The sequence below is a fragment of the Sinocyclocheilus anshuiensis genome, unplaced genomic scaffold, assembly GCF_001515605.1.
Source record: "Sinocyclocheilus anshuiensis isolate Anshui unplaced genomic scaffold, SAMN03320099.WGS_v1.1 scaffold772, whole genome shotgun sequence".
Lineage (NCBI taxonomy): Eukaryota > Metazoa > Chordata > Actinopteri > Cypriniformes > Cyprinidae > Sinocyclocheilus > Sinocyclocheilus anshuiensis.
This window is the reverse complement of record NW_015558592.1, coordinates 348878-370543: the sequence shown is the minus strand read 5'-3', so window position 1 is coordinate 370543 and position 21666 is coordinate 348878. Positions and strand designations below refer to the sequence as shown.

Here is a 21666-nt window from a genome sequence, read left to right as displayed (position 1 = left end):
CTGGTGTCGTTCACAGACATCCTGGCACCCAGTATGTTTATTGGGTGAGGGGTCTGTGACTATTTGTTAATCTAATGAATAACTGATTTGTTAAATCTAATGAAAAATGGTGTGTCTGATTGGTCCAGATGCTACACAAGCTTCAGACAATATTGGCCAGATAGTTAATTATTTAGTGAAATTATTCTTTGTAGTTCTTCAAAAATATTGTAAAAACTTTTTTCCTTCTCTTAGGGTCACGCAGGGTTGTTCTGTTCTCGAGCGTGTTGCGACACATACAAGAGGGAAAGCAACGTGAAAGCTTTGTGCGAGTACTGCAAAATAGAGAAAGTTGTCAAAGACATCATCACATACGAAAAGCAGCCGAGATCTTTCTGTTGTGAAGGTTTGTGAAACATCTTTACTTGATTCTTACATCTGTGATTCTTTATGGAGCCCCACACATGACATGTGGAGAAAAAAGAATTTTATATCATGGCCACAAATTAAGAACTGGTTTCTACTACAGTGGCCATGATTTACTAATTTGTTCCCTCGTTTTAGTAAATCGTGGCCACATTGAATTAATTTGTTCCCTTGTTGTTGTAAATTGTGGCCACAATTTGCTAATTTGTTCCCTCATTTTTGTTTAATCAAAATGAGGGAACAGTTGGAAAATTGTGGCAACAATGTACTATGACGCGGGAAAGAATTCGTAAATTGTGGCCATGATTTAACACAAACGAGGTGATGAATTAGTAAATCATGACCATGAAGTTGTGGGAATGAATTCTTAATTCATGGCCACGATATATATTTTTTCCTACGTCGTGTGCAGTTTTTTTTACCATTGGGTCACAAAAACAAAATGGCATTTGTTCTGTTCTGCTCATGTGATCTTAATTGTTTTGCTTATTATTGGGCTTATGCAACTCACATTAATATTATTACATTTCTTGGAATGTTTTCATTTACTTGCTTACAATAAACAATTTAGTCCATGTTTTGGGTGGCCACTTGATATAAAATGTAAAATCGTGAAGAAAATCAAGTTGAGAACTTGATAATGGTTGGTGTTTATGCCTCACTTTTCCACATACATTCACTTGTCTTTCATTCATTCTTTCTTCTTTTATAGGCTGTAAACTGCTTTTCAAGCATGACCTTGCCAAACGACATGGAGGTCAATGCAGGGTTTGTGCCTACTGTCAAAACATGACCCACAAAACCATTCAGAACTTCTTTGGGGGCAAACTTGAGGAGTTTTGTACAGAGGAGTGCATGTCTCTCTACACAGTGCTCTTTTATGAGGTTAGAGAACATTTATTTGGGATTTTAGCTTTTGCTGTTCTTTATTTCTTTAAGAAAGCCTTACTATCATCTCTTTGGTTGGGGTTAAAATTATATTGCGAACTGATCGTCAGTGTTTGCTTTTGTATGCAAGATATACACTGTTGAATTCTTCATACCCTTTTTTTAATTGTTACTCATTTTTGCTTCATTCCTGCATGAATTTATGTCAGATGGCCAAGTGTCATGGCTGTAAGAATCAGGGCTCACTAAAGGAAAGCCTCGTCTGGGATGGAACAACAAGACACTTCTGTAACCTGTCCTGTTTGCAGCAGTTCTGTTCAAAGTGCATTACCCCTCATCAGCCAGCAAGCAATGGTAGTCATATGTAAACCTGATCTAAAACTATATAGTAGGGCTACCAGTTGACATTGTGTTTAACACATTTATTTATTTAGCGGAGTGAAACCTGTTGATAAAGACCCTTAAAGTCCCTGTAAATTCAATTCTGAGAATTGTTTCTGAATGCATTATAAATGTTACAAATTTATTGCTGAAACACATTACAAAGACCGTGAACTATGCAGTACTGAATAGTGGAGTTAGACCGTTAAACAGTTTTTCACCAATTCTGTGTTCAGGATTTTTTGGGCGGGTCTAAAAAGGGGGTTTGATGACGCACTGGAGCCCCCGAGCCATGGCCCCTCCCCTAACACTATAACTAGAGCACATTCGCATCAGTTCACCCGCTCAATCACGGGTTGTCAGTACCGTTAGTAACACACAGCCTACACAGTTTGCGAGCTAGCTATGCCTTTATCACTGAAATGCATATTTCCTGGTTGCGATAACATACAAAACAGCTCGGTGTCCTTATTTAAATTTCCTAATAATGATTATATCAAAAAGAGTTGGATTAATTTTGTGAAGAGCCACCTTGATGGAGAGCTGAGGATCACCACCAAAACCCGCCGGATAAATTTATAAACTTTCATCAGAGACAACTGGGATTCACTGATAATCTGCTGTTACTGGTAAATGGGGCCAAACCGACTATTTCCCGCCTCGGCCTTCATCCTCCCGTCCGGACACGCCCCCAGCGTTTGAGAGCAGAGGATACCGCCCATTTTTTCAAGATTTTGATCACTTATTTTATTTACTTGGTGGATTTTTTCATCATTCAAATTTGGCTGAGTGGTTAATAATACATTTTTCTGTGGTGTGACAAACTCAGAACACATATTTAATATTGCCTTTACAGGGACTTTAACAAATTCAAGATTCAAGAGTTTAATGCAGGGGTGCCCAAATGCAGGACACCGGCCCTCCAGGACCGAGTTTGGGCACCTCTGGTTTAATGTCATATGTACTATAAAATTTCATGATCAAAACTGGTTTTATTATGAGATGGACTCACTCTTGTTGCATCAACATTGAAGGTACTGTGTCTAACACCACTACAGTTCAAGCTCCATTATCTCTGTCGAAAGACATGCCTGTAATTGGTGGTGTGGTGTCGCTGGCCTCCACATTACCGGGAAATACTGCTCTCACAGGTATTTCTTCGATGTGTCTTTAGATGATATCAAACTGCAAAATCTTTTAATTTATTTTAATTGTATTAATTCTCTTTGCAGGAGCTCTACCTACCTCAAATGCCAGCTCAAAAAACATTGGTGAAGTAAGTACTGATGCACACATACTTTGTGTTACAAAGGGTTGTATAACGTACACACTACTGTTGGATTTTTTTACTTTTCTGCAAGAAGCATTCAGCAAGGATGCATTCAATTTTATCAGTAAACATATTTAGAATGTTGCAAAATATTTTTATTTTAAATTAATCTATTTAATTTGAACTTTGCATTTCTCATAGAAGCCTGCAAAAAAAACAATATTAAGCAGCACAACTGTTTTAATTAATTTGTTACATTTATATGGCACTTTTCTCTATACTCTATAACTTTCATAATAAGAAATGTTACCTGAGCACTAAATCAGCATATAAGAATGATTTCTGAAGGATCATGTGGCACTGAAGACTAATGATGCTGAAAATTCAGCTTTGCATCACAGGAGTAATTTACATTTTAGAATATTTTAAAATAGAAAACTGTTATTTTGAATTGTGATAATATCACTGTTTTTACTGTATTTTTTTATTAAATATTGGAGACTAGAAATGCCCCAAACTTTTGAATGGTAGTGAATGTAAAGATGCATTTATCAAAGGTGACTGAAATAAAAGTTAAAATAACTAAGGAGCAAAACTTTTTACAATTACAAAGTAAATAAAACAATTCAAATAAAACACATAATTACAAAAAAAGGTGTTTGATATATTAGTTTTTGATTCAGTTTTGGTAATTCTCCTGGGACGATTAAAAATTTTGTGTCATGCATTAAGCTGAAAGACTTTATATAATTGTTCTTATTACTTTTGTTCTTGTTATTTTTATTATATGTATGTTTTTGTATATTTGTACATATTTATTTATTTATATATATAATTTTCAAACAAAACTGTTATATAATTGTTTTGAAATGATATATATGACTGAATTGTGAAATTGAAATGTTTCATCTTGCCATGAATATAGCCACTGCTGCTGACATGGCGTTAAATCATAAATAAATAAATTCAGTTTTGGTATTGCTATTGGCGACTGAAATTTTGGTTTCATAAAAACTTTGCATTATGTGCTTCTTTTTGTCAAAATATTATGTTTTTAGCCCTTATATGTAATGATTTTTCTAATAGGCCAGCACACAAACCGATGCTGCAGTGGCTGGTATGCCATATCGAAGAATGTTGAAGAACAAAGCTCTCATGTGCAGACCTATTACTGAAGAGCAAGGCGTCCAGTGTCAGCCTGAGCCTCCAATTCCTCCAAATTTGTGCCAAACAGGTCTGTCTGCCTCATTTTTACGGTCACGCCTGCCAGAAGTCCTTATGCCGTACTGTCATAAGCAATGTAAAATATGTTGAAATGACATATTGCATTTACACTTTCTCCGTCCTCAGTGATTGATGAAAATGGAGAGAAAGTGAAGCTGGTGCCAGTGCCGGTGCCCATTCCGATGCCAATCTACATCCCAGTCCCAATGCATCTATACACCCAGTACACACCCTTTCCACTGGGCCTACCTCTACCGGTATGTCATCTTTGTAATTACCTACAATTATTCTGTGCTATAGTTTAAAGCTCATCTTGAATCATTTTGTGCTGTTACCTCCCAGGTGCCTGTTCCCATGGTCATCCCTGGATCTCAAGACTCCGCCGAACAGAAAGACACTAAATGTAGCCTGCCTGCTCAGAGCTCAGTGGAAGACGACGATGTGGAGAAGGGAAAAGACAAGCCTGCATCACACGGTGCATAAACATTTTATTACTATTGGACTTTTTACTTATCCAAACATTTCTATCCAAATAAACTCCTTAAAGGGTTAGTTCACCCAAAAATGAAAATTCTGTCATTAATTACTCACCCTCGTGTTGTTCCAAACCCGTAAGACCTTCGTTCATCTACGGGTTTGGAACAACACGAGGGTGAGTAATTAATGACAATTTTCATTTTTGGGTGAACTAACCCTTTAAGTACTTCAGTATTTGATTGTATGAGGATTATTGTCTTGCTCAGACCAGGGCAGCACTTACAGTGGTGATTTGGAGTCAGAGGCCAGATCAACACCCTTCAGCTGGGCAGATACTGAGGATCCTGGAGTCAACGTTAAGCCACTGGTGCCATCGACGGAACTAGAGGAACCGGTAGCTGCTCCGACCACGTCTTTGTCATCAGAGCAGCCAGATCTGGAAAATGATTTTCCTCGCTGTAAGTTACGATTTAAGAAATGTGTTAATTGATTAAAATATTTAGTTGCAATTAATCTGTTATTTTTTCAGCTCCAGGCATGACGAAGCGATATCGTCCTCTTTTGGAAGGCCAAACAAAGTAGTTTCGCTTTCACAACGAAACACACAGCGCCTTCACGACATGGCGGCGGCAGCGGCAACAACAATACTACAGCGAGAATAAAAGTTACGCCTTCTATCTTTGCGTGAACATCTGGGCGGCGTTATGCAAATCTTCCCACATCGTGACGTAGACATGTGGGGGCGTGTTAGAACGAGCCATTATAGGTAGGCGTGGTTGACTCTTAACTTTTATAAAGAATATCTCTTTGGATTTGAGACTTTAGTCTTTGCAACTTTACAGATCTTCTTTATGCACCAAGAGCTTGTAACACTCCAAAGAGAAAGGAAAAATTGAAATTGCATCATATGACCCCTTTAAACATGCCAACATCTTAATGATTTGTGCTTTTTGTGTATATTTTGCTTTTTGTGTATGTAACTCGGTGCTAACTTAAAATAATTACTTTTTCATTTTTCCAGCACTTTATGGACTTAGCATTCATTTGTAGCATGTCCTGATGCTCTTTTCATTCATGTTTGAACAAATGTGGGTAATAGTTCATTCTTGATGTGTTTTGATGATATTTGATTAAAAAACAAGTGATATTTTTGGACTGCAGTGCATGAAATGTCCCTGATGCTACTAAGATGTGATTTAATGACATTACACAACTTTGATCTCTTGTGTTAAAACTCATAATTTTAACAGATTTTGTGTTTTTATAATGTGTCAGATCTCCCAAAATTATAACACACATTGTCATTTTGACAGCATCAGCTGACCCTGGATCAGCTAAAGAGAACAGACTGGTATTGACGCTGAAGAGACGTAAGAGGGGCAGAGACAGCCACACTCCCAGGAAAAGGGTATGTAATCTGACTGAATCAGATTCCTGACTTATTGAAAAGACATTTGTCATGAGCGACAGAACGACAGAGAATCGGCCAGAGTCTTTTTGCAGTTTGGAAGGTTGAAGTGTGAAGTCTGTTGAAGTGGGTTGATTCCCAACTTTTAGATGAACGATAAAGACTGAAGTGTTTCCAAAGTCTCTTGTCCAAATATGAAGTCTCCCAAATGAAAGGTTTAGCAGTCTTAAATGTCTTGTTTTCCACTTGAATTAGTTATCATAATGGTTCTGAAAGTGTATGGTTTGGTAAAGACTCAATTCATGTCAAATGACAAGTTGATGACAAACATGCAAAAAAATAAGAAATCAGGAAGGGGGCCAACACTTTTTCACACCACTGTAGATAGGAGCACACTAACTGCAGAGAGACTATTTCTTTCTAGAAAGCTTAGATTTTTAAAAAAGTTTTTAACATTTAGGATCATTTGGCTGTATCTTTTGTCAAAATTCAGGACTGTTAAATGTTCCAAAACATTTGTATCATTTCTTGCATCGTCATGTATTGGTAGTTTACATTTTTGACTGGTCATTTTAAAAATGATTTACGCTTGGCAGATATAGGTATTGATGTTATTCATTTGTCAATGGCAAATCACAAGGCTGTTTTGTTGTACATAGAAAACTTGTGGAAAGTTCTATAGAGAGATGTATCTCTGGTTATACAAGACGTTGTGCAATAAACCACTGAAGTTCGTTCACATGAAGATGAGCAAGTGTAATAGCTGTTGTCGAAAATTGGGATCATTTGTGGACTGTGAACATAAACAAAAAAGTTGGTTTCCTATTAAATTTTGAATGTTGTGGACCATTTAATGAACCAGAATGAAATTAAATCAGTCAGAGGAATCTGTACATCTGGCTAAATGAATTCAATAAAATGTTTAATTGAATAAATAATGTCACTGTTATCCTTGGAAATAAGCAGTATTGTTCATGCCATATTGGCTGAAAAATGAATCAAAAAGCTCTTAAGAAAAATATGAATCCAGCCCTGGTTTTGGATATGCTATGAAACAAAATTAAGGTAAATTAAAGTCTTCATTATACTGATAGTTCACCAAAAAATGACATAAATTGTCATAAATGACACTTACTCACCTTCATGTAATTCTAAACCTGTAGGATTTCTTTCTTCTGTGAAACAGATGAACTCTAATAACATTTCATTTGTGGGTGATCCATTCCTTTTAACACTTCTTATTTAGGTGTGTGTCGTGTGCTGAAATTACACATTTAGATGTTTTTATTCTTGTTTCTTGTACTAGTTACACCACAAGTAAAATGAGCGAAGAAAAAAATCTAAATGTGAATGATTTTTAATGATTAAAGGGGTGGTTGATTGCGATTTCACTTTTTTAACATTAGTTCGTGCGTAATGTTGCTGTTTGAGCATAAACAATATCTGCCAAGTTACGAAGCTGAAAGTTCAGTGCAAACGGAGATATCGTCTTTTAAAATTCTGTCGGTTTCATGCCTACAAAAACGGCTGGTACGGCCTACAAGAAGTTACTTCCCGGGTTTGTGACATCACAAACCCAGATAAACCCCGCCCTTGGAAAAGGCAGCAAAGGGGGCGAGGCCATGCTGCACTGCTTTAGAAAAGAGGAAAAATCAATGTTCTAAAGCAGCGGTTCTTAATACTGTTCCTCACGTCGCCTGCTCGGCATCTCTCTCTCTCTCTCTCTCTCTCTCTCTCTCTCTCATTCAGATCATCAGCTCAGTTCTGTTCCATTTATACACTTATTTTCACATAGCTATGAGAAGCATTATACATGGACGCGCGTGCAGTTGCCGTACTGTATTAAAGCTTTAATCAGGATAAAATTGTATATTAAAAGCTAATATAAGCAGTAGCATTTACAAATAACAGCATATCTAAAAGTATGAGACAATGACAAACAAAAAACATAGGCCTACCATTAAAAGCCGTGCTTGCGCAGGTTTTGCACGATCCTCTTCAATAATATCCTCTGCTTCTCAATCGGGCTCAAACTGATAAGCGATATTAACGACGCCGTTGTTTACAATACAACCGGAGCACATGCCGCTGAGGTGAGGGACAGGACGTTTAGATGCGCACTAGAGGCGGTTTAGCCAATCACAACACACTGGGCTAGGCTAGCTAACCAATCAGAGCTCATCGCCTATTTCTGAGGGTGGGGCTTCATAAAAACAGGAAAAGATCAGCCCGTTTCTCAGAGAAGGGACAGAGCAGTGTGGAATAAAGGTAAACTATGTGAAAAATTATGTTTTTTTTTTTTTTAAATGAAGCATTAACACATGTTAGACTGCACCCCAAAAACACAATCAAGCCTAGAAAAAAAAAACAGTGAACCACCCCTTTAAATCCATCCCAAATTCGAAGATTTGATGATCTCTGGGAGAGGACTCTGAAAAGGGTATTTTCAGAGAAGAATCGTGGTGGAAATTTGGTTCAGAAGTTGTAAATTTGAAGTGTCAGTGACGCTAGAGAAGAATTGATAAGAGACCTCGAAACTGCCACCAGAAATCTTCAGGAACATTCATTTTCTGAAGAAAAAAGGGTGCAGTGAGAAGTGATGCTGTCAGATGGCTTTTGGAAGGTTCGTATCCCTCTGGAGGGAACCTGCAAATAGGACGGTCTAGCTTGTTTAAAGTGTGAAGCAGAGGCTCTTTAGAAAAGAGCGCTGAAAGATACCAAGAACTTCGTACATAACACCATGCAGCCAATTACAATGAGGCAGGCCAGATGGGGACAGAAGAAGCTGAAAGTGAAGGAGAGGATGATGGAGGAGTGGTTGCCATGGAGGCTGCTGCAGTTAAAGAAAGTCACCACAAAAGGAGATGAATGTGTCGGTGTTTTGTTTTTTTTGTGTGTCTGCGCATGCTTTAATAAAATTGATTGTTATCGTTTCCTATGTTTTACTTAGTGTCAGGCATACTTAGGGTTTTAAGTATTATGCCTCTTGAGGCATCATCTTTCTTTGGTTTCATTCATTCCTATTCATTTGATGTATTTGTTTATTTATAGGTTTATTATTTCTGTTGAGAATTTAGTGTAAGCCTTTGTTTATATTATCATCATTATAATTGTATTGTTATTATTTATATTATCAATGTAGCATTCACATTTTTTGCCATTAAAACATTTTTTTTTTATTTATGTATTTATGTGTTTATTTAAATAAATGAGAAAGTGAAATGTACAGTGATTGGGGGTCATTGTATTAACCTGAAATGGCTTATTTTTCACTAAAGACTGGTTCACTGTACATTTGTCCTGATTGTTACAATTACCAATTAATTAAATAAATAGGCATGAAATATTGATATTGAAATGAGAGTTTTTGTTCTCTTGCTTGTAGATGAGCTTCGAGTTTCTTTTAAAACGGAAAACAATTGTTCTAATAATAAGATGAACACTAAAACAATATTAATTTACAATATTAATATAATAGGTCGAATTTTAATAATATTATAATAATAAAATATAATAAGTTAGATTTTTTATGGACTAGTCAGCTATCATTTTTATCTACAGTGTAATTTATCTACCTCTATTTTAAAGGGGTCATATGATGTTGCTAAAAAGAACATTATTTTGTGTATTTGGTGTAATGAAATGTTTATGCGGTTTAAGGTCCAAAAAAACACATTATTTTCCACATAATGTACATTATTGTTTCTCCTCTATGCCCCACCTTTCTGAAATGCGTCGATTTTTACAAAGCTCATCGGTCTGAAAAGCGAGGTGTGCTCTGATTGGCCAGCTATCCTGTGCGTTGTGATTGGCCGAATACCTCAAGCGTGTGACGGAAATGTTACTAATGTTAATGCTATTAAATGTTACATACTGTGATGCCTTGTCCCGGCCGGAGCGACGAGACAAAAACATTAAAACCCATTATAAACAAGGCATTTGTTGCATCCAGTGGGGACATAATTACGGATTATAATGACTTATACTGTCTTTTTACGCGTTGCATCGTGCCGCGTAAACATAAAACCATGTCTGCATTTGTGATCGGAGAAATGACAAACAACAAGCGCTACTCTACACTGCTCAAAACTCGCGTTTGAATCGTCAGTGACAAATCCTTTAAATATGAAAACGTACTTACAGTCTGTGAGTCAGAACAGCCGGCATTGTAGTCTACTCTACCAGGATCAGCAAACAGTCCTCCATAAAATGTGCTGCACACATCTGAATATTTGGGTTGAACTGTTCTGGAACAGTGTTGTAAATATAAATTGTAAATATAAATTCTAGTCATGTACTCTTTTGGAAGGCCAAACAAAGTATTTTCGCTTTCGCAATGAAACACACAGCGTCAACATGGCAGTGGCAGCAGCAATAAAGTTACGCCTTCTTTCTGTGTGTGAACATTTGGGCGGCGTTATGCAAATCTTCCCACATCGTGACGTAGACATGTGGGGGCGTGTTAGAACGAGCCGCTTTAGGAGGGCGTGGACGAGTCTTAACTTTTATAAAGAATATATCTTTGGGTTTGAGACTTTAGTCTTTGCAACTTTAGGGATCTTATCTATTCACGAACAGCTTGTAATCTTGAAAACTTGAAATCTTGAAATCGCATCATATGACCCCTTTAAAAGGATAGTTCCAGTGTTATTTCAGTATTTATATAGTAATATAGTATTTGTTAATATTTTGAATTAGCTTTTATTTTTATATTTTTTTTTATTTTGCACTTTTTATTTCTTTTTTTAATTTTTTAGTAATGTTTTTAAATGATTCTATTTTGCTTTTTTTGATCTTTAGTCATTTTAGCACTTCGACTTTTGTTTACTATTCCAAAGAGCCATGAAACTGTATTTTCAGATATTGTGTACTCCATTTTTTATTAGGTTTAATCTTTTACTTGTACTTTCATAAGGAAACTTATAAAGATTGTCTAGTAATACAAATTGTGTTTTTATGTCTCATTCAGGGTCGTAAGCGGTCTGGCACCGATACATCGGGCGGTGTTTGGCTTAGTACCTCCAGCTCAAAGCTCAACCAAATGTACGGAGTCAAAGCCTGGGCCAGCTGGGTGAGAATGAAAACGGGACAGAGTGAACAGGAGCAGCAGTCCCGTAAGTTCACACATATGGGTCAGAACATGGAGTCGCTACCTCTACGTCTGCTTCGTGACTCACGCAGCATGTGTCGTTAATAAAGGTCACTGTCACAGTTAGTGTGTGACATTGCACTGACCCACCATGTGTCTTAGCAACTTTTTCTTCTCCCACTGTGTCTTATTCAGGAGGCCCCATGACTATGAAGGAGGATTTGTTGCAGTGCACTTCTGCGGATCTCAGTTATGGTCTGTGCCGTTTCATCAAGGAGGTCCGCAGGCCGAACGGCGAGCCTTATGAACCCGATAGCATCTACTACCTGTGCCTAGGCATTCAGCAGGTTTGACCTTAAAAATAAATAATTTGCTCCTAAATCCAGCTTGATCTGTTATTACATCGTAGCTTCAGATAAATGTAATCATATGTAAATATTTTTAGATTTTTTTTTTTTTTTTTGATGGATGTTGTATTATATGTTCTGATAAGCATTTTAAGTGACACATTCTGTCTCGACTCAATTTTTAGTGTCTGCTTGAAAATGAGCGTCTTGAAAATATCTTCACGGATTCACTCTATAGTCAGTTCATCAGTGACATCACCACACTGCTGAAGGACTGGGGAAATATGTTGTCACCTGGAGGTAACCGTCCTTTTCAAAATCATCTCATTTTTGTCACACGCTGAAAAAACATCATTGATTGTCACATATAATATAGCCTATTAACAAAACCAAAGTCCAACAAAAATTAAGACTAACCTTTCAGCCCATTTGAACAGTGCAGTAAAAGAAATGGCAGTTCTAGACACATCATCCAAAAGCTTATATCTTATTGGTCAAAAATATTTGCAGCGTTAATAAGCACAAACCTTAACTTAGAAAGTGACGTGACGTGACATGTGGCCAAGTATGGTGACCCATACTCGGAATTAGTGCTCTGCATTTATCCCATCCAAAGTGCACACACACAGCAGTGAACACACACACACCATGAACACACACCTGGAGCAGTGGGCAGCCATTTTTTTGCTGCAGCGCCCGGGTAGCAGTTGGGGGGTTCGGTGCCTTGCTCAAGGGCACCTCAGTCGTGGTATTGAAGGTGGGAGAGAGCACTGTACATTCACTCCCCCCACCTACAATCCCTTGCGGGTACGCAACCTCTGGGTTACGAGTCCGACTCTCTAACCATTAGGCCACGACTTCCCCCTTACTTCCATACTTATTTGTATGCACACCAGCATATAAGAGTCTAAATGTTTACATGTAAAGCTGATTAGCTTAATACCTTGAAATGTCATGCATTACTCCAAATAAAAAATTTGTAATTTACATTTTGGTAATTATATTGCTGTGCATGGTTTGACATCATTTCAATTGAGAGACTAAATAGAATATTTTTACTTTCAAAAATTACTTGTTTTTAAATACAACTGAACCAGTGTATTTTAGTATCATTAAGATGTTATTTATTTTTTTAATTTAATTTAATTTTTGTTTTAATTTTAATTTTAGTAAATTTATTTTGTAATTTTATTGTTTTTTTTTATTTCAGTTTTAGTTATTTTAGTCATCAAATTAAACTAAATGAAAAATGTTTTCTTGGCAACAGGCTGAAATTAAATAAATGTAAGGTTTATAATGTTTATTTTATCTATAATAACCCTGAAATTGAACTGAAATTGACTAGTAAAAAATATAAAAACTATGACTAGTTAAAAATTGTGAAATTCTTCATTTAAAAAAAACACCTTTCCTACTTTTTTAAATTGATGAAAAGTGACAGTAAAGACATTTATAATGTTACAAAAGATTTCTATTTCAGATGATGCTGTGCTTTTGAACTTTATATTCATCAAAGAACCCTGAAAAAATGTATTAGTGTTTCCATAAAAATATTAATAGTTTTCAACATTGATGATAAGAAATGGTACTTGACCACCAAATCATCATATTAGAATGATTTTTGAAGGATCATGTGACACTGAAGACTGGAGTATTGGCTTCTGGAAATTCAGCTTTGACATCTCAGGAATACATTACATTTTAAAGCATATTAACATAGAAAACAGTTGTTTTAAATTGTAATAATATTTTCACAATATGTTTGTTTCTACTGAATTTTGATAGAATAAATGCAGCCTTGTTGAAAAACATTTTAAAAATCTACCCAACCCCAAACTTTATATTTATAATTTTTTTGTCCCTGGTACAAGATTTAAAAATTCACTCTTGTTGTGAATATGCTTTTAAGGCAATCACGACGTCTGTTTTTCTGTTTCTTCAGGATATATACACTCACGGGTTGAGGAGGAGTACCTTTGGGAATGCAAGCAGTTGGGCGCTCTGTCTCCGATTGTTCTGCTCAACACGCTGCTGTTTTTTGGAGCCAAGCTGCTCAACCTCAAAATGGTTGAAGAGCATCGACGCCTTGCATTCTCCAATGTCTCCCACTGCTCAAAGACCACCAAAAATGGCATGACCGCTTACCTTTGCTTCAAACTACCTGGCAAGGAAGAGGAAAAGGACAAAAAAGGTGAGGGCTGTGCTGAAGATGCAATGGCCACATAGTGTCGAAATCTTTATAGAGCTTCTAGTCACGTGAGCGTGCATCTGTGCTCATAATATTTCTTGATTTGTGTTAATTGAACATCAAGCACCAGCTGGTAAAAGGAGGAGAGAGGAAGAGACGGTGGAAGAGGAGTTTTTGGAGATGCCCGAAAATGTGGAGAACCCCTTACGCTGTCCTGTCAGACTCTACGAGTTCTATCTCTCAAAATGGTGAGTGTTATTTTAAAGGGATAGTTCACCCAAAAATGAAAGTTGTCATGATTCACTCACCGTTATATAATTCCAAACTTGTATGTTTTCAATGGGAACATGTTCAGTGAAAGTGGATGATAATTTTTTACTGTAAAGTCGTCCTTCCTCTGCTAAACAGTTCAACTTCCATCTCATTTTGTGTTTTACAGAAGATTGAAAATAACACTCATTTGATATTTTGGAGTGAACTATTCAGTGTAGTTTATGACTCTCTTCCTCCTTATATCACATTTTTGTGAATTTTTGAGACTGCATTCGAAATATGCAGATCCTTGAATGATCCAGCTTGAGTTTTGCTTCATTCAAATTGCTCTTGCTTGGAGGAAAAGAGCACTTTTTCTGGTGCTTTCAGTAGCAAGGCTTTATAATGTTCATTCTCTTGTATATCCACAGCTCAAACTCTGTGAAGCAGCGTCCAGACCTTTTCTACCTGCAGCCCGAGGCCTCTTGCCACCCCAGCAGCCCTGTGTGGTACTCAGCCCAGCCACTGGAGAGCATCATGATGGAGAGCATGCTCACACGTATCCTAGCTATACGGGACATTCACCTGGACTCTAAACATCAGCAAAGGGACCTGGACTCATCAGATGAAGAAAGCTCTTAATGAAAACCTACAAACTTTGATACCTTGCTTTAAAAAAGAGCTAAAAAAAAAAAAACATGAGACATTTAATGACATCTACATATTACTTTTATTCAGACGGGAATGGAATACAAACAGAAATGAACTAAACTGAAATTGTGCACAAGCTCAACAGACATTCCTTAAGTCATTTATTCTATCATGAATGTTACAGAAAATGAAATTTGAAGGGGAATTGTTTGGTTTTTAGTCACAGTAGATATTGTTTCTCAGTATTTAGTATTATTTAGTGAAAGCTTTTTAAGTTTAAACATTCATCATGTCATTGTTGGTAACCTTATATATGAAAATATATATGAATTCTCATATGTATGACTGGTTTGCTTCTGGTACAATTTATAAGGGTTGCCCCTGATTTTAACCTGCTTTTTTTCACAATGGCTATTTTTTCCACTTATTGACATGTAAAGGATCATTCACACTAAAAACAATTCGCAGCCACAAAACAGTATTAGTGATTTGAGCAACAGTTGGCGATACAAATTTATAATAACACTCCGCTATGAGAAGACCGACAGTAAAGATAGAAATCCCATTTTAATGGACAAAAATTTGCATATTCTCATGTGTATAAAATGCACGGAAGAAAAAGACAATTTTGAATGTTAGTATCTGCTGAAATGAACTTTTTCTAGACCACAGACATACAGGTGGCCTCAAAACTAATAGATGTCCTAAAAGCTCCAATTTTGATTTCACTGGGTCTTTAAGAAATTTAATTTTTTTTTTTTAAAAAGTACTCTTTCTGGCAGTCAAGACCTTGCTTGGTTTCTGTAATTAGATGTCTCGCTTCTAGAAAAGATGTTAATGCAACATTTATGAGTGTGATGCATTTATGGGTTCAAAGTGTCCTGTCTCAGTCAATAGAGGGCAGTCCTGCTTTGTTAGTTCAAGTGACAGGACTTTGACAGGGCAACAACAGGGAATCAAATAAGCAATGTTTAGCCACATGATTATGCTGATATTTGCACAGATAGATGCAGTGCCAGCCTATGATGTAAAGCCAATTGTCATTCGCTACCATGGTAACAGAGACAAGAGCTGTTGCTTGTGCTTCGCACTGGATTCTGAATGTGCTGCTGCTGTTGAGAATCATGCAATTCAGATATGAAAAGCACTTATACATATATATGCATCAGCCTTTAGTGATGCAATTATTGTCTAACTTAACCTGAACGTCCCACATCAGGACCTTTAATTTAGCCTCCAACTGACTTTCAGCATTGCCTGGCTAACATAAGGGGAGCAATATATAAGTGAGGCAGCTGAAGTATTTATATCTACAGTTGTTAAAGGGCAAATGCTGTTTGCCTGATCACTATATCTTCTACCAATTGTTCGTAAATGTACAGTTGGTCATGGCGCATCTCGGGGACAGATCACGTTTATATTGCCTGTTCAAAAAGAGTGTGTGGGCGTGCTCCGGGCAGATGAGGTGTGATTCAAGAGGGTTCGAGAATGAGAGGAGTGTGGGAGAGAGAAGTACAACAAAGACAGACAATCTGGCAGTGCATGACTGAATCGTTGTTTGAAAAACGTACAATGTCAAACTGCATTTTTAAAAGCCATGCTGTTGCATAATTTGTGTTAACCATTTAATTTAGATTTACACCGATAAGACAAGGATATTGGCAAATGCAGATAACATCTGATGAAAAATCTAAGCCATCTTATTAGAGGTCAAACCAAATTGAGATAAAAGTGACTGAAAGGAAATTAAATGAGCGAGGCAAAAAAAGTCCTAAGCTCCTGATAAGTGCTAAAGCCCTGAAGCATCCTCAGAACTCAGGGGAGGGAGCTGAGAGAGTGATAGTGAGGCAGTAAGAGAGAGGAGGGAGAGAAAGAGCTGCCGTTGGTGTTGAAAAAGGCTATTTATCAAACCAACTGTGTTTCTGTGTGACGAAGGACAAGACTCTGAGAGCTGAAAGATAATGCTGAAATACAGACTGGATGCCTGGATTCCTGTACACTTTTCACACCTGGACCACCAGCGCATAAGGGACTTGGACCAACCATCTGTCATCCAGCGATGCTATGATTGCTAGAGTTACGTCAGTGATTAACAACATGAAGAGAAGCAATGCAAAGAGACCATGCCGAAGTGTTATGCCACATTTGAATGAGGAAGGGAAGTGAGTTTTTGCTCTAATACTGTGCATTTTTTAAGTGTAAAGATGCTGCCTCAGGAGAATGGGAGCTCTAAATTTGGAACAGAACTGCTTATATCTGGCTAAACGGAGCGGATAGACAGACATACAGCTTCATTATGTCAGTTTATGAATGAAAAGCTACTCTGTTTACATGGAAATGTAATGCTAACAGACTCACAAAGTTGCTTCCTTCCCACTTGATGTTGCCGTTTATTCATTTAAGGGAAGCATGTTTTATTTTTTGAATTTTTATTTCTATTTTCAGTGGCGATACTGAAGCCATTTCTTGGCTACTTGCCGTCACCAGAAAACCAGTAAGTTTCATAAAGTATTTTAAGTTTTTGATTAAATAAAAAATGTCTGTCTCCAATAATTGCTAAGAAGACCTGGTACACATGCTCTGGCAACGTCATGCTATAGACTTCTGGAGGATTATATTGGAGATTGTGTAGGAGGCCATCGTCAAGAAGTGACACAATGGGAAAGCCATTAAGTCGTCCCGGCTGCTTACGGCAGAGCCCTTGTTGTTCGAAAAAAGGGGATGACAGAGAGGGCTACAATGAAGATGGGTATATCCCTCAACGCTCCATTTATGACACAATGTGCATCAATGAACAGATCGACCACAGTTCGGCACACAGCACTCTGGGTTCAAGAAGGGGTCGAGAAACTGACTTCTCCAGTAATGGTTCCCTGGGAGCAGGTGGAGACATGCTTGACACAAGGTCTTCTGTGCTAGGCAGCAGTGGCAAAAAACTGGATGAGAGGTTCATTTTTGATTCTCTGAAATTAGCAAATGATGAACTGAGCAAGTCACCAAGAGGGTTTGTGAGGTCAGCGTCCCCCAGTGTGTCCTGCAGCTCGGCTCCAAGCGGATCCATGAACAAGCGGCATCACCAGGACAGTGGCAAGAAGGACAACCTCTGCCGCCACTCCTGGAAGGTTTTGTCTCCACCAAAGTTCCCAGAAACATTTGAAATCTCCCCAGGAGAAAAGACCTACTTAAACCCAGGAGTTGCCTTCTTTCCAAACAGCTTCAACTCCCCACAGATTTCACCCTTCTCTGGATCCCCTTTTTCCACTGGTACACATACACCTTCTGTGTTCTTCTCTCCCTCTCCATTGCCTTTCCATCAGCAGTTCAACAGGCCGTCTTTACCCACCCAAACGTCTTTACCAAGACCACCTCTATCAGAGTTATCTGTAAGTGCCCTGATGTGTGGTCAAGAAGACCAAGACAAACTAGAGATTGGCCAAGGTATGAGGAACAATGGGGGCATGGCAAAAGATAATCTGTTTCTGACTTTTAAACCCCAGAACACTGAGCCTGAGAAAGAACCGCCACCAACCACCCCAGAACCTGAAGCAGACACTACGCCACTTCTGCGCTCCCAAACATCAAAAAGACCTGCTGTCTCCCCTACACCAATGGAGTCCACCTGGCCCCGGCGACTGATTGGAAGGAGGAGGACAGTAAGACAAGGTGGTGCAGTACATAACCTCCCAATTCTTCCCCCACTACCCTCTCTGCTAATCCGGAGTGTCTCCGACAAAAAGACCATTCCTCGTCTTTCACCGTTCCCCGAGCACCAAGGAAATGTGGATGGGCAGCTCGGCAAGTCTATATTAACAAGAGATTTGAAGGATTGCTCTCTACAGGAATGGAAGCTCTTGCGGGATCAAGAAGAATGTAAAGCTGAAGCATCCAAAATTGAGAGTGTGATTCAGGAAGCTTTAGAAGAAGAGAGCAAAATGGTGTTCATAGAGGAGAGCGTTGAGCCAGACATTGATGAAAATACCACTCCTGAATTTGAGGAAGAGAACTGGGAAGCTGTGTTAGAGATGGTTAATTCACTTTGGGATGAGACATGGAATGAAGATTTGCAAAATATTGGCTCTCTAAGGCGCTGGCCTCTTTTACATCCTCCATCGGGGTTTGGTGGCTCACAAGCTCCATCAGGTACAAGCTCAGAACTGGGTGCTGAAGATATGTTGGAGATTGAGAGAATGAACCAAAAAGTTGTGGAAAGCCAAGATGACGACGAACCACAATTTCAGTATAAGTTACAAACATGTGAAGGTGAATGTAATGTTATTGTGACTCAGCCAGGGAGCCTTAAACTTGCTCATGAAAAGATCCCAACCAGTTTAGATCTTGCCACCATTGACGCCCAAATGGGAAACAAATATGGCCATAGCGAGTCACCAGATTCCAACCTGACGCTAGACTCAGATTCGAGTGGTGTCTACATGTCAAATCCCAGCCAAACCAGTAGAGAGAACATCACTTCTGATAATGACAGAGCTATGTCAGATCTTGGAAGCATTACGTCTCTTAATCAAGGGATAGAGGGAAAAGTCGATGTCAGAAAGACTGGGACATACTCTTCAATTCCAAAAGCAAATAAATTGGCAAATTTTAACAAAAAAGATCCCTCTGGGCTGAGAGCTAATAGCATAGAGCTAGGAAGGCAAGCATTTTGTAAAGAGATTACAACTAAAGCTACAGAAATAAAAGCACGCTTGAAACCTGTGGACACAGGATCTCAAATCCAAGAGATTCATAACACTGTGAACACATCAAAGACTGATGTGCCTTTACCGCTGTCCCCCTCCAAACATGAAGCTAAAGAAACGTTATTAGTCAAGAGCGATGCAGATTCATTTGTTGCCACAGATAGTTTTATCTACCTGGCAGTGTCAGTGCTGCCCCCAACCACACAGGAAAACATGACCAAACCTGCACTGGAGGAGCCATTGCCTCCGACTTCCTTTGCCAAACCTTGCCCTTACCCTGATGAATGTGATTTCCTCTCTACAGATAGTTTTGTTTACCTGGCTGCTCCTGACTGCCACCTGCTGGTGACAGAGGGACATTCGGTATATGACTACAAAGATTCTGAATCAGAGGACAGCGGTTCTAAGGCAGACTTTGTTCTGGCCTCGGCTGTAGGAGGAGATAGCGACTGGGACTCAGACCTGACTGATTCTGAACCCGAGCCAAACTCTTCCAAGCCTACGTGGGACTACTGGGAGGAGCTAGAGCAGGGGGTGCTGCCGGAGCTATTCGGCGAGGACCAATCGGATGCAGACAAACTGCTCCATGGCAACCAAGCTCAGCAGATTTCCTGCCAGCCTGGGGAGTTGGCTGCTATTGTTGTACAGGAGAGAGCTGAGTTGGAAGAGGTGTCCTCACAGTACACACAGGGGGCAGAGACACACACTGAGGTGAAGTCTGTATCCTAACTCTTATTACTGCACTGGCAAACCTATTGTATTAGAGCCCATTTAAGAATTCTAAACATCATAAACAGGTAATTTAGTTTTTGTTTTCCTTTCTTTCTCATTATTTAATAATGTACATATTATTTCCAAGTCATGACTCCAGCATCTATCAGTATTCACAATACAATTTGGATGTGTACTTGATAGCAGTTTTGTTGAAGCACAGTTTAAGTCTCTCTTTTAAGCTACATTTCTGTTTTAAAGTTTATGTCATGGTGGGCAGCTTTGTGGATTTATTGAGTTGTTATTGATTTCAATGTTATGTTGACCAGTAAGTATTTAAGTTAACTGATAAGTTTAGCTATTAATAGGTGATTGTGGATGCAATATGACTATCAGAGATCAAGCATAGGAGCTTAAAATCTATTGCACACTAACGTTATGTCAATAATAGATCATCTATTTGCTATATGCTGTGTGCTCTGTATAACAATAAGTACGTATGTTACTGGGGTACATTTTAAAGAACTGAGTGTGATAATGTGCTGAAATAGGCTGATGTAGAAATGTTGACCTCACCAATAAAGGAGCACAGTTTATAGCACAAATAATGCTTAATATGCAGTAAAATATGTGTGCTTAGCTCAGTTTATAAAGTTTAAATTCAGCACAGGGAGAGTTGTTTCACCTGTTAACACATTGCAAAGGAAATGTGTTCTGCCTGAGTTGTCAATAAATCAAATGTGCAGGATCAAAGTCTTCATTTTGTCACTTAATTTATTTTTATTCATAGCTGTTTACTTAGCATACTTTTGGATAGCCTTCTCAGGCTCCACCCACCTTCAGCCTCCTTTCCATTGCTCCATCTGTCTCATGGCCTATATATATATATGATTTCTCATGTGAATTATTTGGGATCAGAGTGAAGGAGCCTGAAATTCTGGTGGTGTTGTAGGGGCCAAATGGGCTATTTTTAGTTTAATTAATTAGTTCAGTGAAAATGAGGCCAAACCGAATGCATTGTGTGCCAAGATAATGCATAAGTGGGTCGAGTGTCAGCGAACGCACTATATGTCTATGCTGCTGGGGTGCATGGGATTTTGCTGCCGCCCACCGTTGTTCCTCAGTAACCTACATTATGCTAGTTTTGTTCCATTTGTAATGCATAATATCACAACGTCACTGTAACAACGTCACTGTTGTTCCTGGGTCCAATCTGAATCTTTTGGCCTCGATTGAATATTCTGCAGCAGCACATGACATAAATTCCCAGCACTATGATGTCTCTATTATGTGTTTCAAAACAGTTTCAAAATGGATTTGAGAATTCTTAACAAGGTTGAGCAAAATCATAATTTAAAGCTGCAGTCCGTAACTTTTTTTGGTTAAAAATGATCCGAAATCAATATTTGAGCAAGTACATAACCAGCCAGTGTTCAAAACTATCGCCTTACTTCAGCCCAATTCACAACGATTATCTTATAATAATGTTTTAATAATGCTATTTTGAGTGGTATGTGTAGGTTTTCACGGGAAAGTCGAGCATGGCACTGCGTCATTACATCACGTCTGTAAACATAAAGAAGTTGTCCCGGCTACTAGGCTATAGCATGTGAGGATCCTGCAGGTGGCCGATCGTTTATAGCCTTTTCTCACAGCAGCCAGAATAATTAAATGTATC

The 21666-nt window shown here is 38.3% G+C and overlaps 2 protein-coding genes across 3 annotated transcripts in view; both read left to right on the top strand.

Annotated features, from left to right (window-relative positions):
• The window catches only part of LOC107679997 (zinc finger MYM-type protein 4-like), a 31512-nt gene extending 16886 nt beyond the window's left edge, over positions 1 to 14626 (top strand). The window contains exons 14-29 of one of the 2 annotated variants that reach the window (XM_016475734.1): positions 235 to 385; positions 1118 to 1290; positions 1503 to 1647; positions 2709 to 2825; positions 2907 to 2950; positions 4031 to 4178; positions 4295 to 4425; positions 4511 to 4643; positions 4912 to 5103; positions 5959 to 6053; positions 11023 to 11167; positions 11338 to 11489; positions 11675 to 11789; positions 13432 to 13680; positions 13802 to 13925; positions 14361 to 14626. In XM_016475734.1, coding sequence (XP_016331220.1) covers positions 235 to 385; positions 1118 to 1290; positions 1503 to 1647; positions 2709 to 2825; positions 2907 to 2950; positions 4031 to 4178; positions 4295 to 4425; positions 4511 to 4643; positions 4912 to 5103; positions 5959 to 6053; positions 11023 to 11167; positions 11338 to 11489; positions 11675 to 11789; positions 13432 to 13680; positions 13802 to 13925; positions 14361 to 14571 — 2325 coding nt within the window. In that variant the 3' untranslated portion in view covers positions 14572 to 14626. The remainder of the gene's footprint in view (positions 1 to 234; positions 386 to 1117; positions 1291 to 1502; positions 1648 to 2708; positions 2826 to 2906; positions 2951 to 4030; positions 4179 to 4294; positions 4426 to 4510; positions 4644 to 4911; positions 5104 to 5958; positions 6054 to 11022; positions 11168 to 11337; positions 11490 to 11674; positions 11790 to 13431; positions 13681 to 13801; positions 13926 to 14360) is intronic. The other variant, XM_016475735.1, reaches the window with a different exon arrangement.
• Positions 5710 to 20730, top strand: LOC107679998 (uncharacterized). The gene is made up of 3 exons (XM_016475736.1): positions 5710 to 5721; positions 7598 to 7599; positions 16858 to 20730. Exon 3 carries the CDS (start codon positions 17238 to 17240, stop codon positions 20004 to 20006), a length of 2769 nt encoding a protein of 922 aa, XP_016331222.1. The 5' UTR covers positions 5710 to 5721; positions 7598 to 7599; positions 16858 to 17237; the 3' UTR covers positions 20007 to 20730.
• The last annotated feature ends 936 nt before the right edge of the window (positions 20731 to 21666 follow it).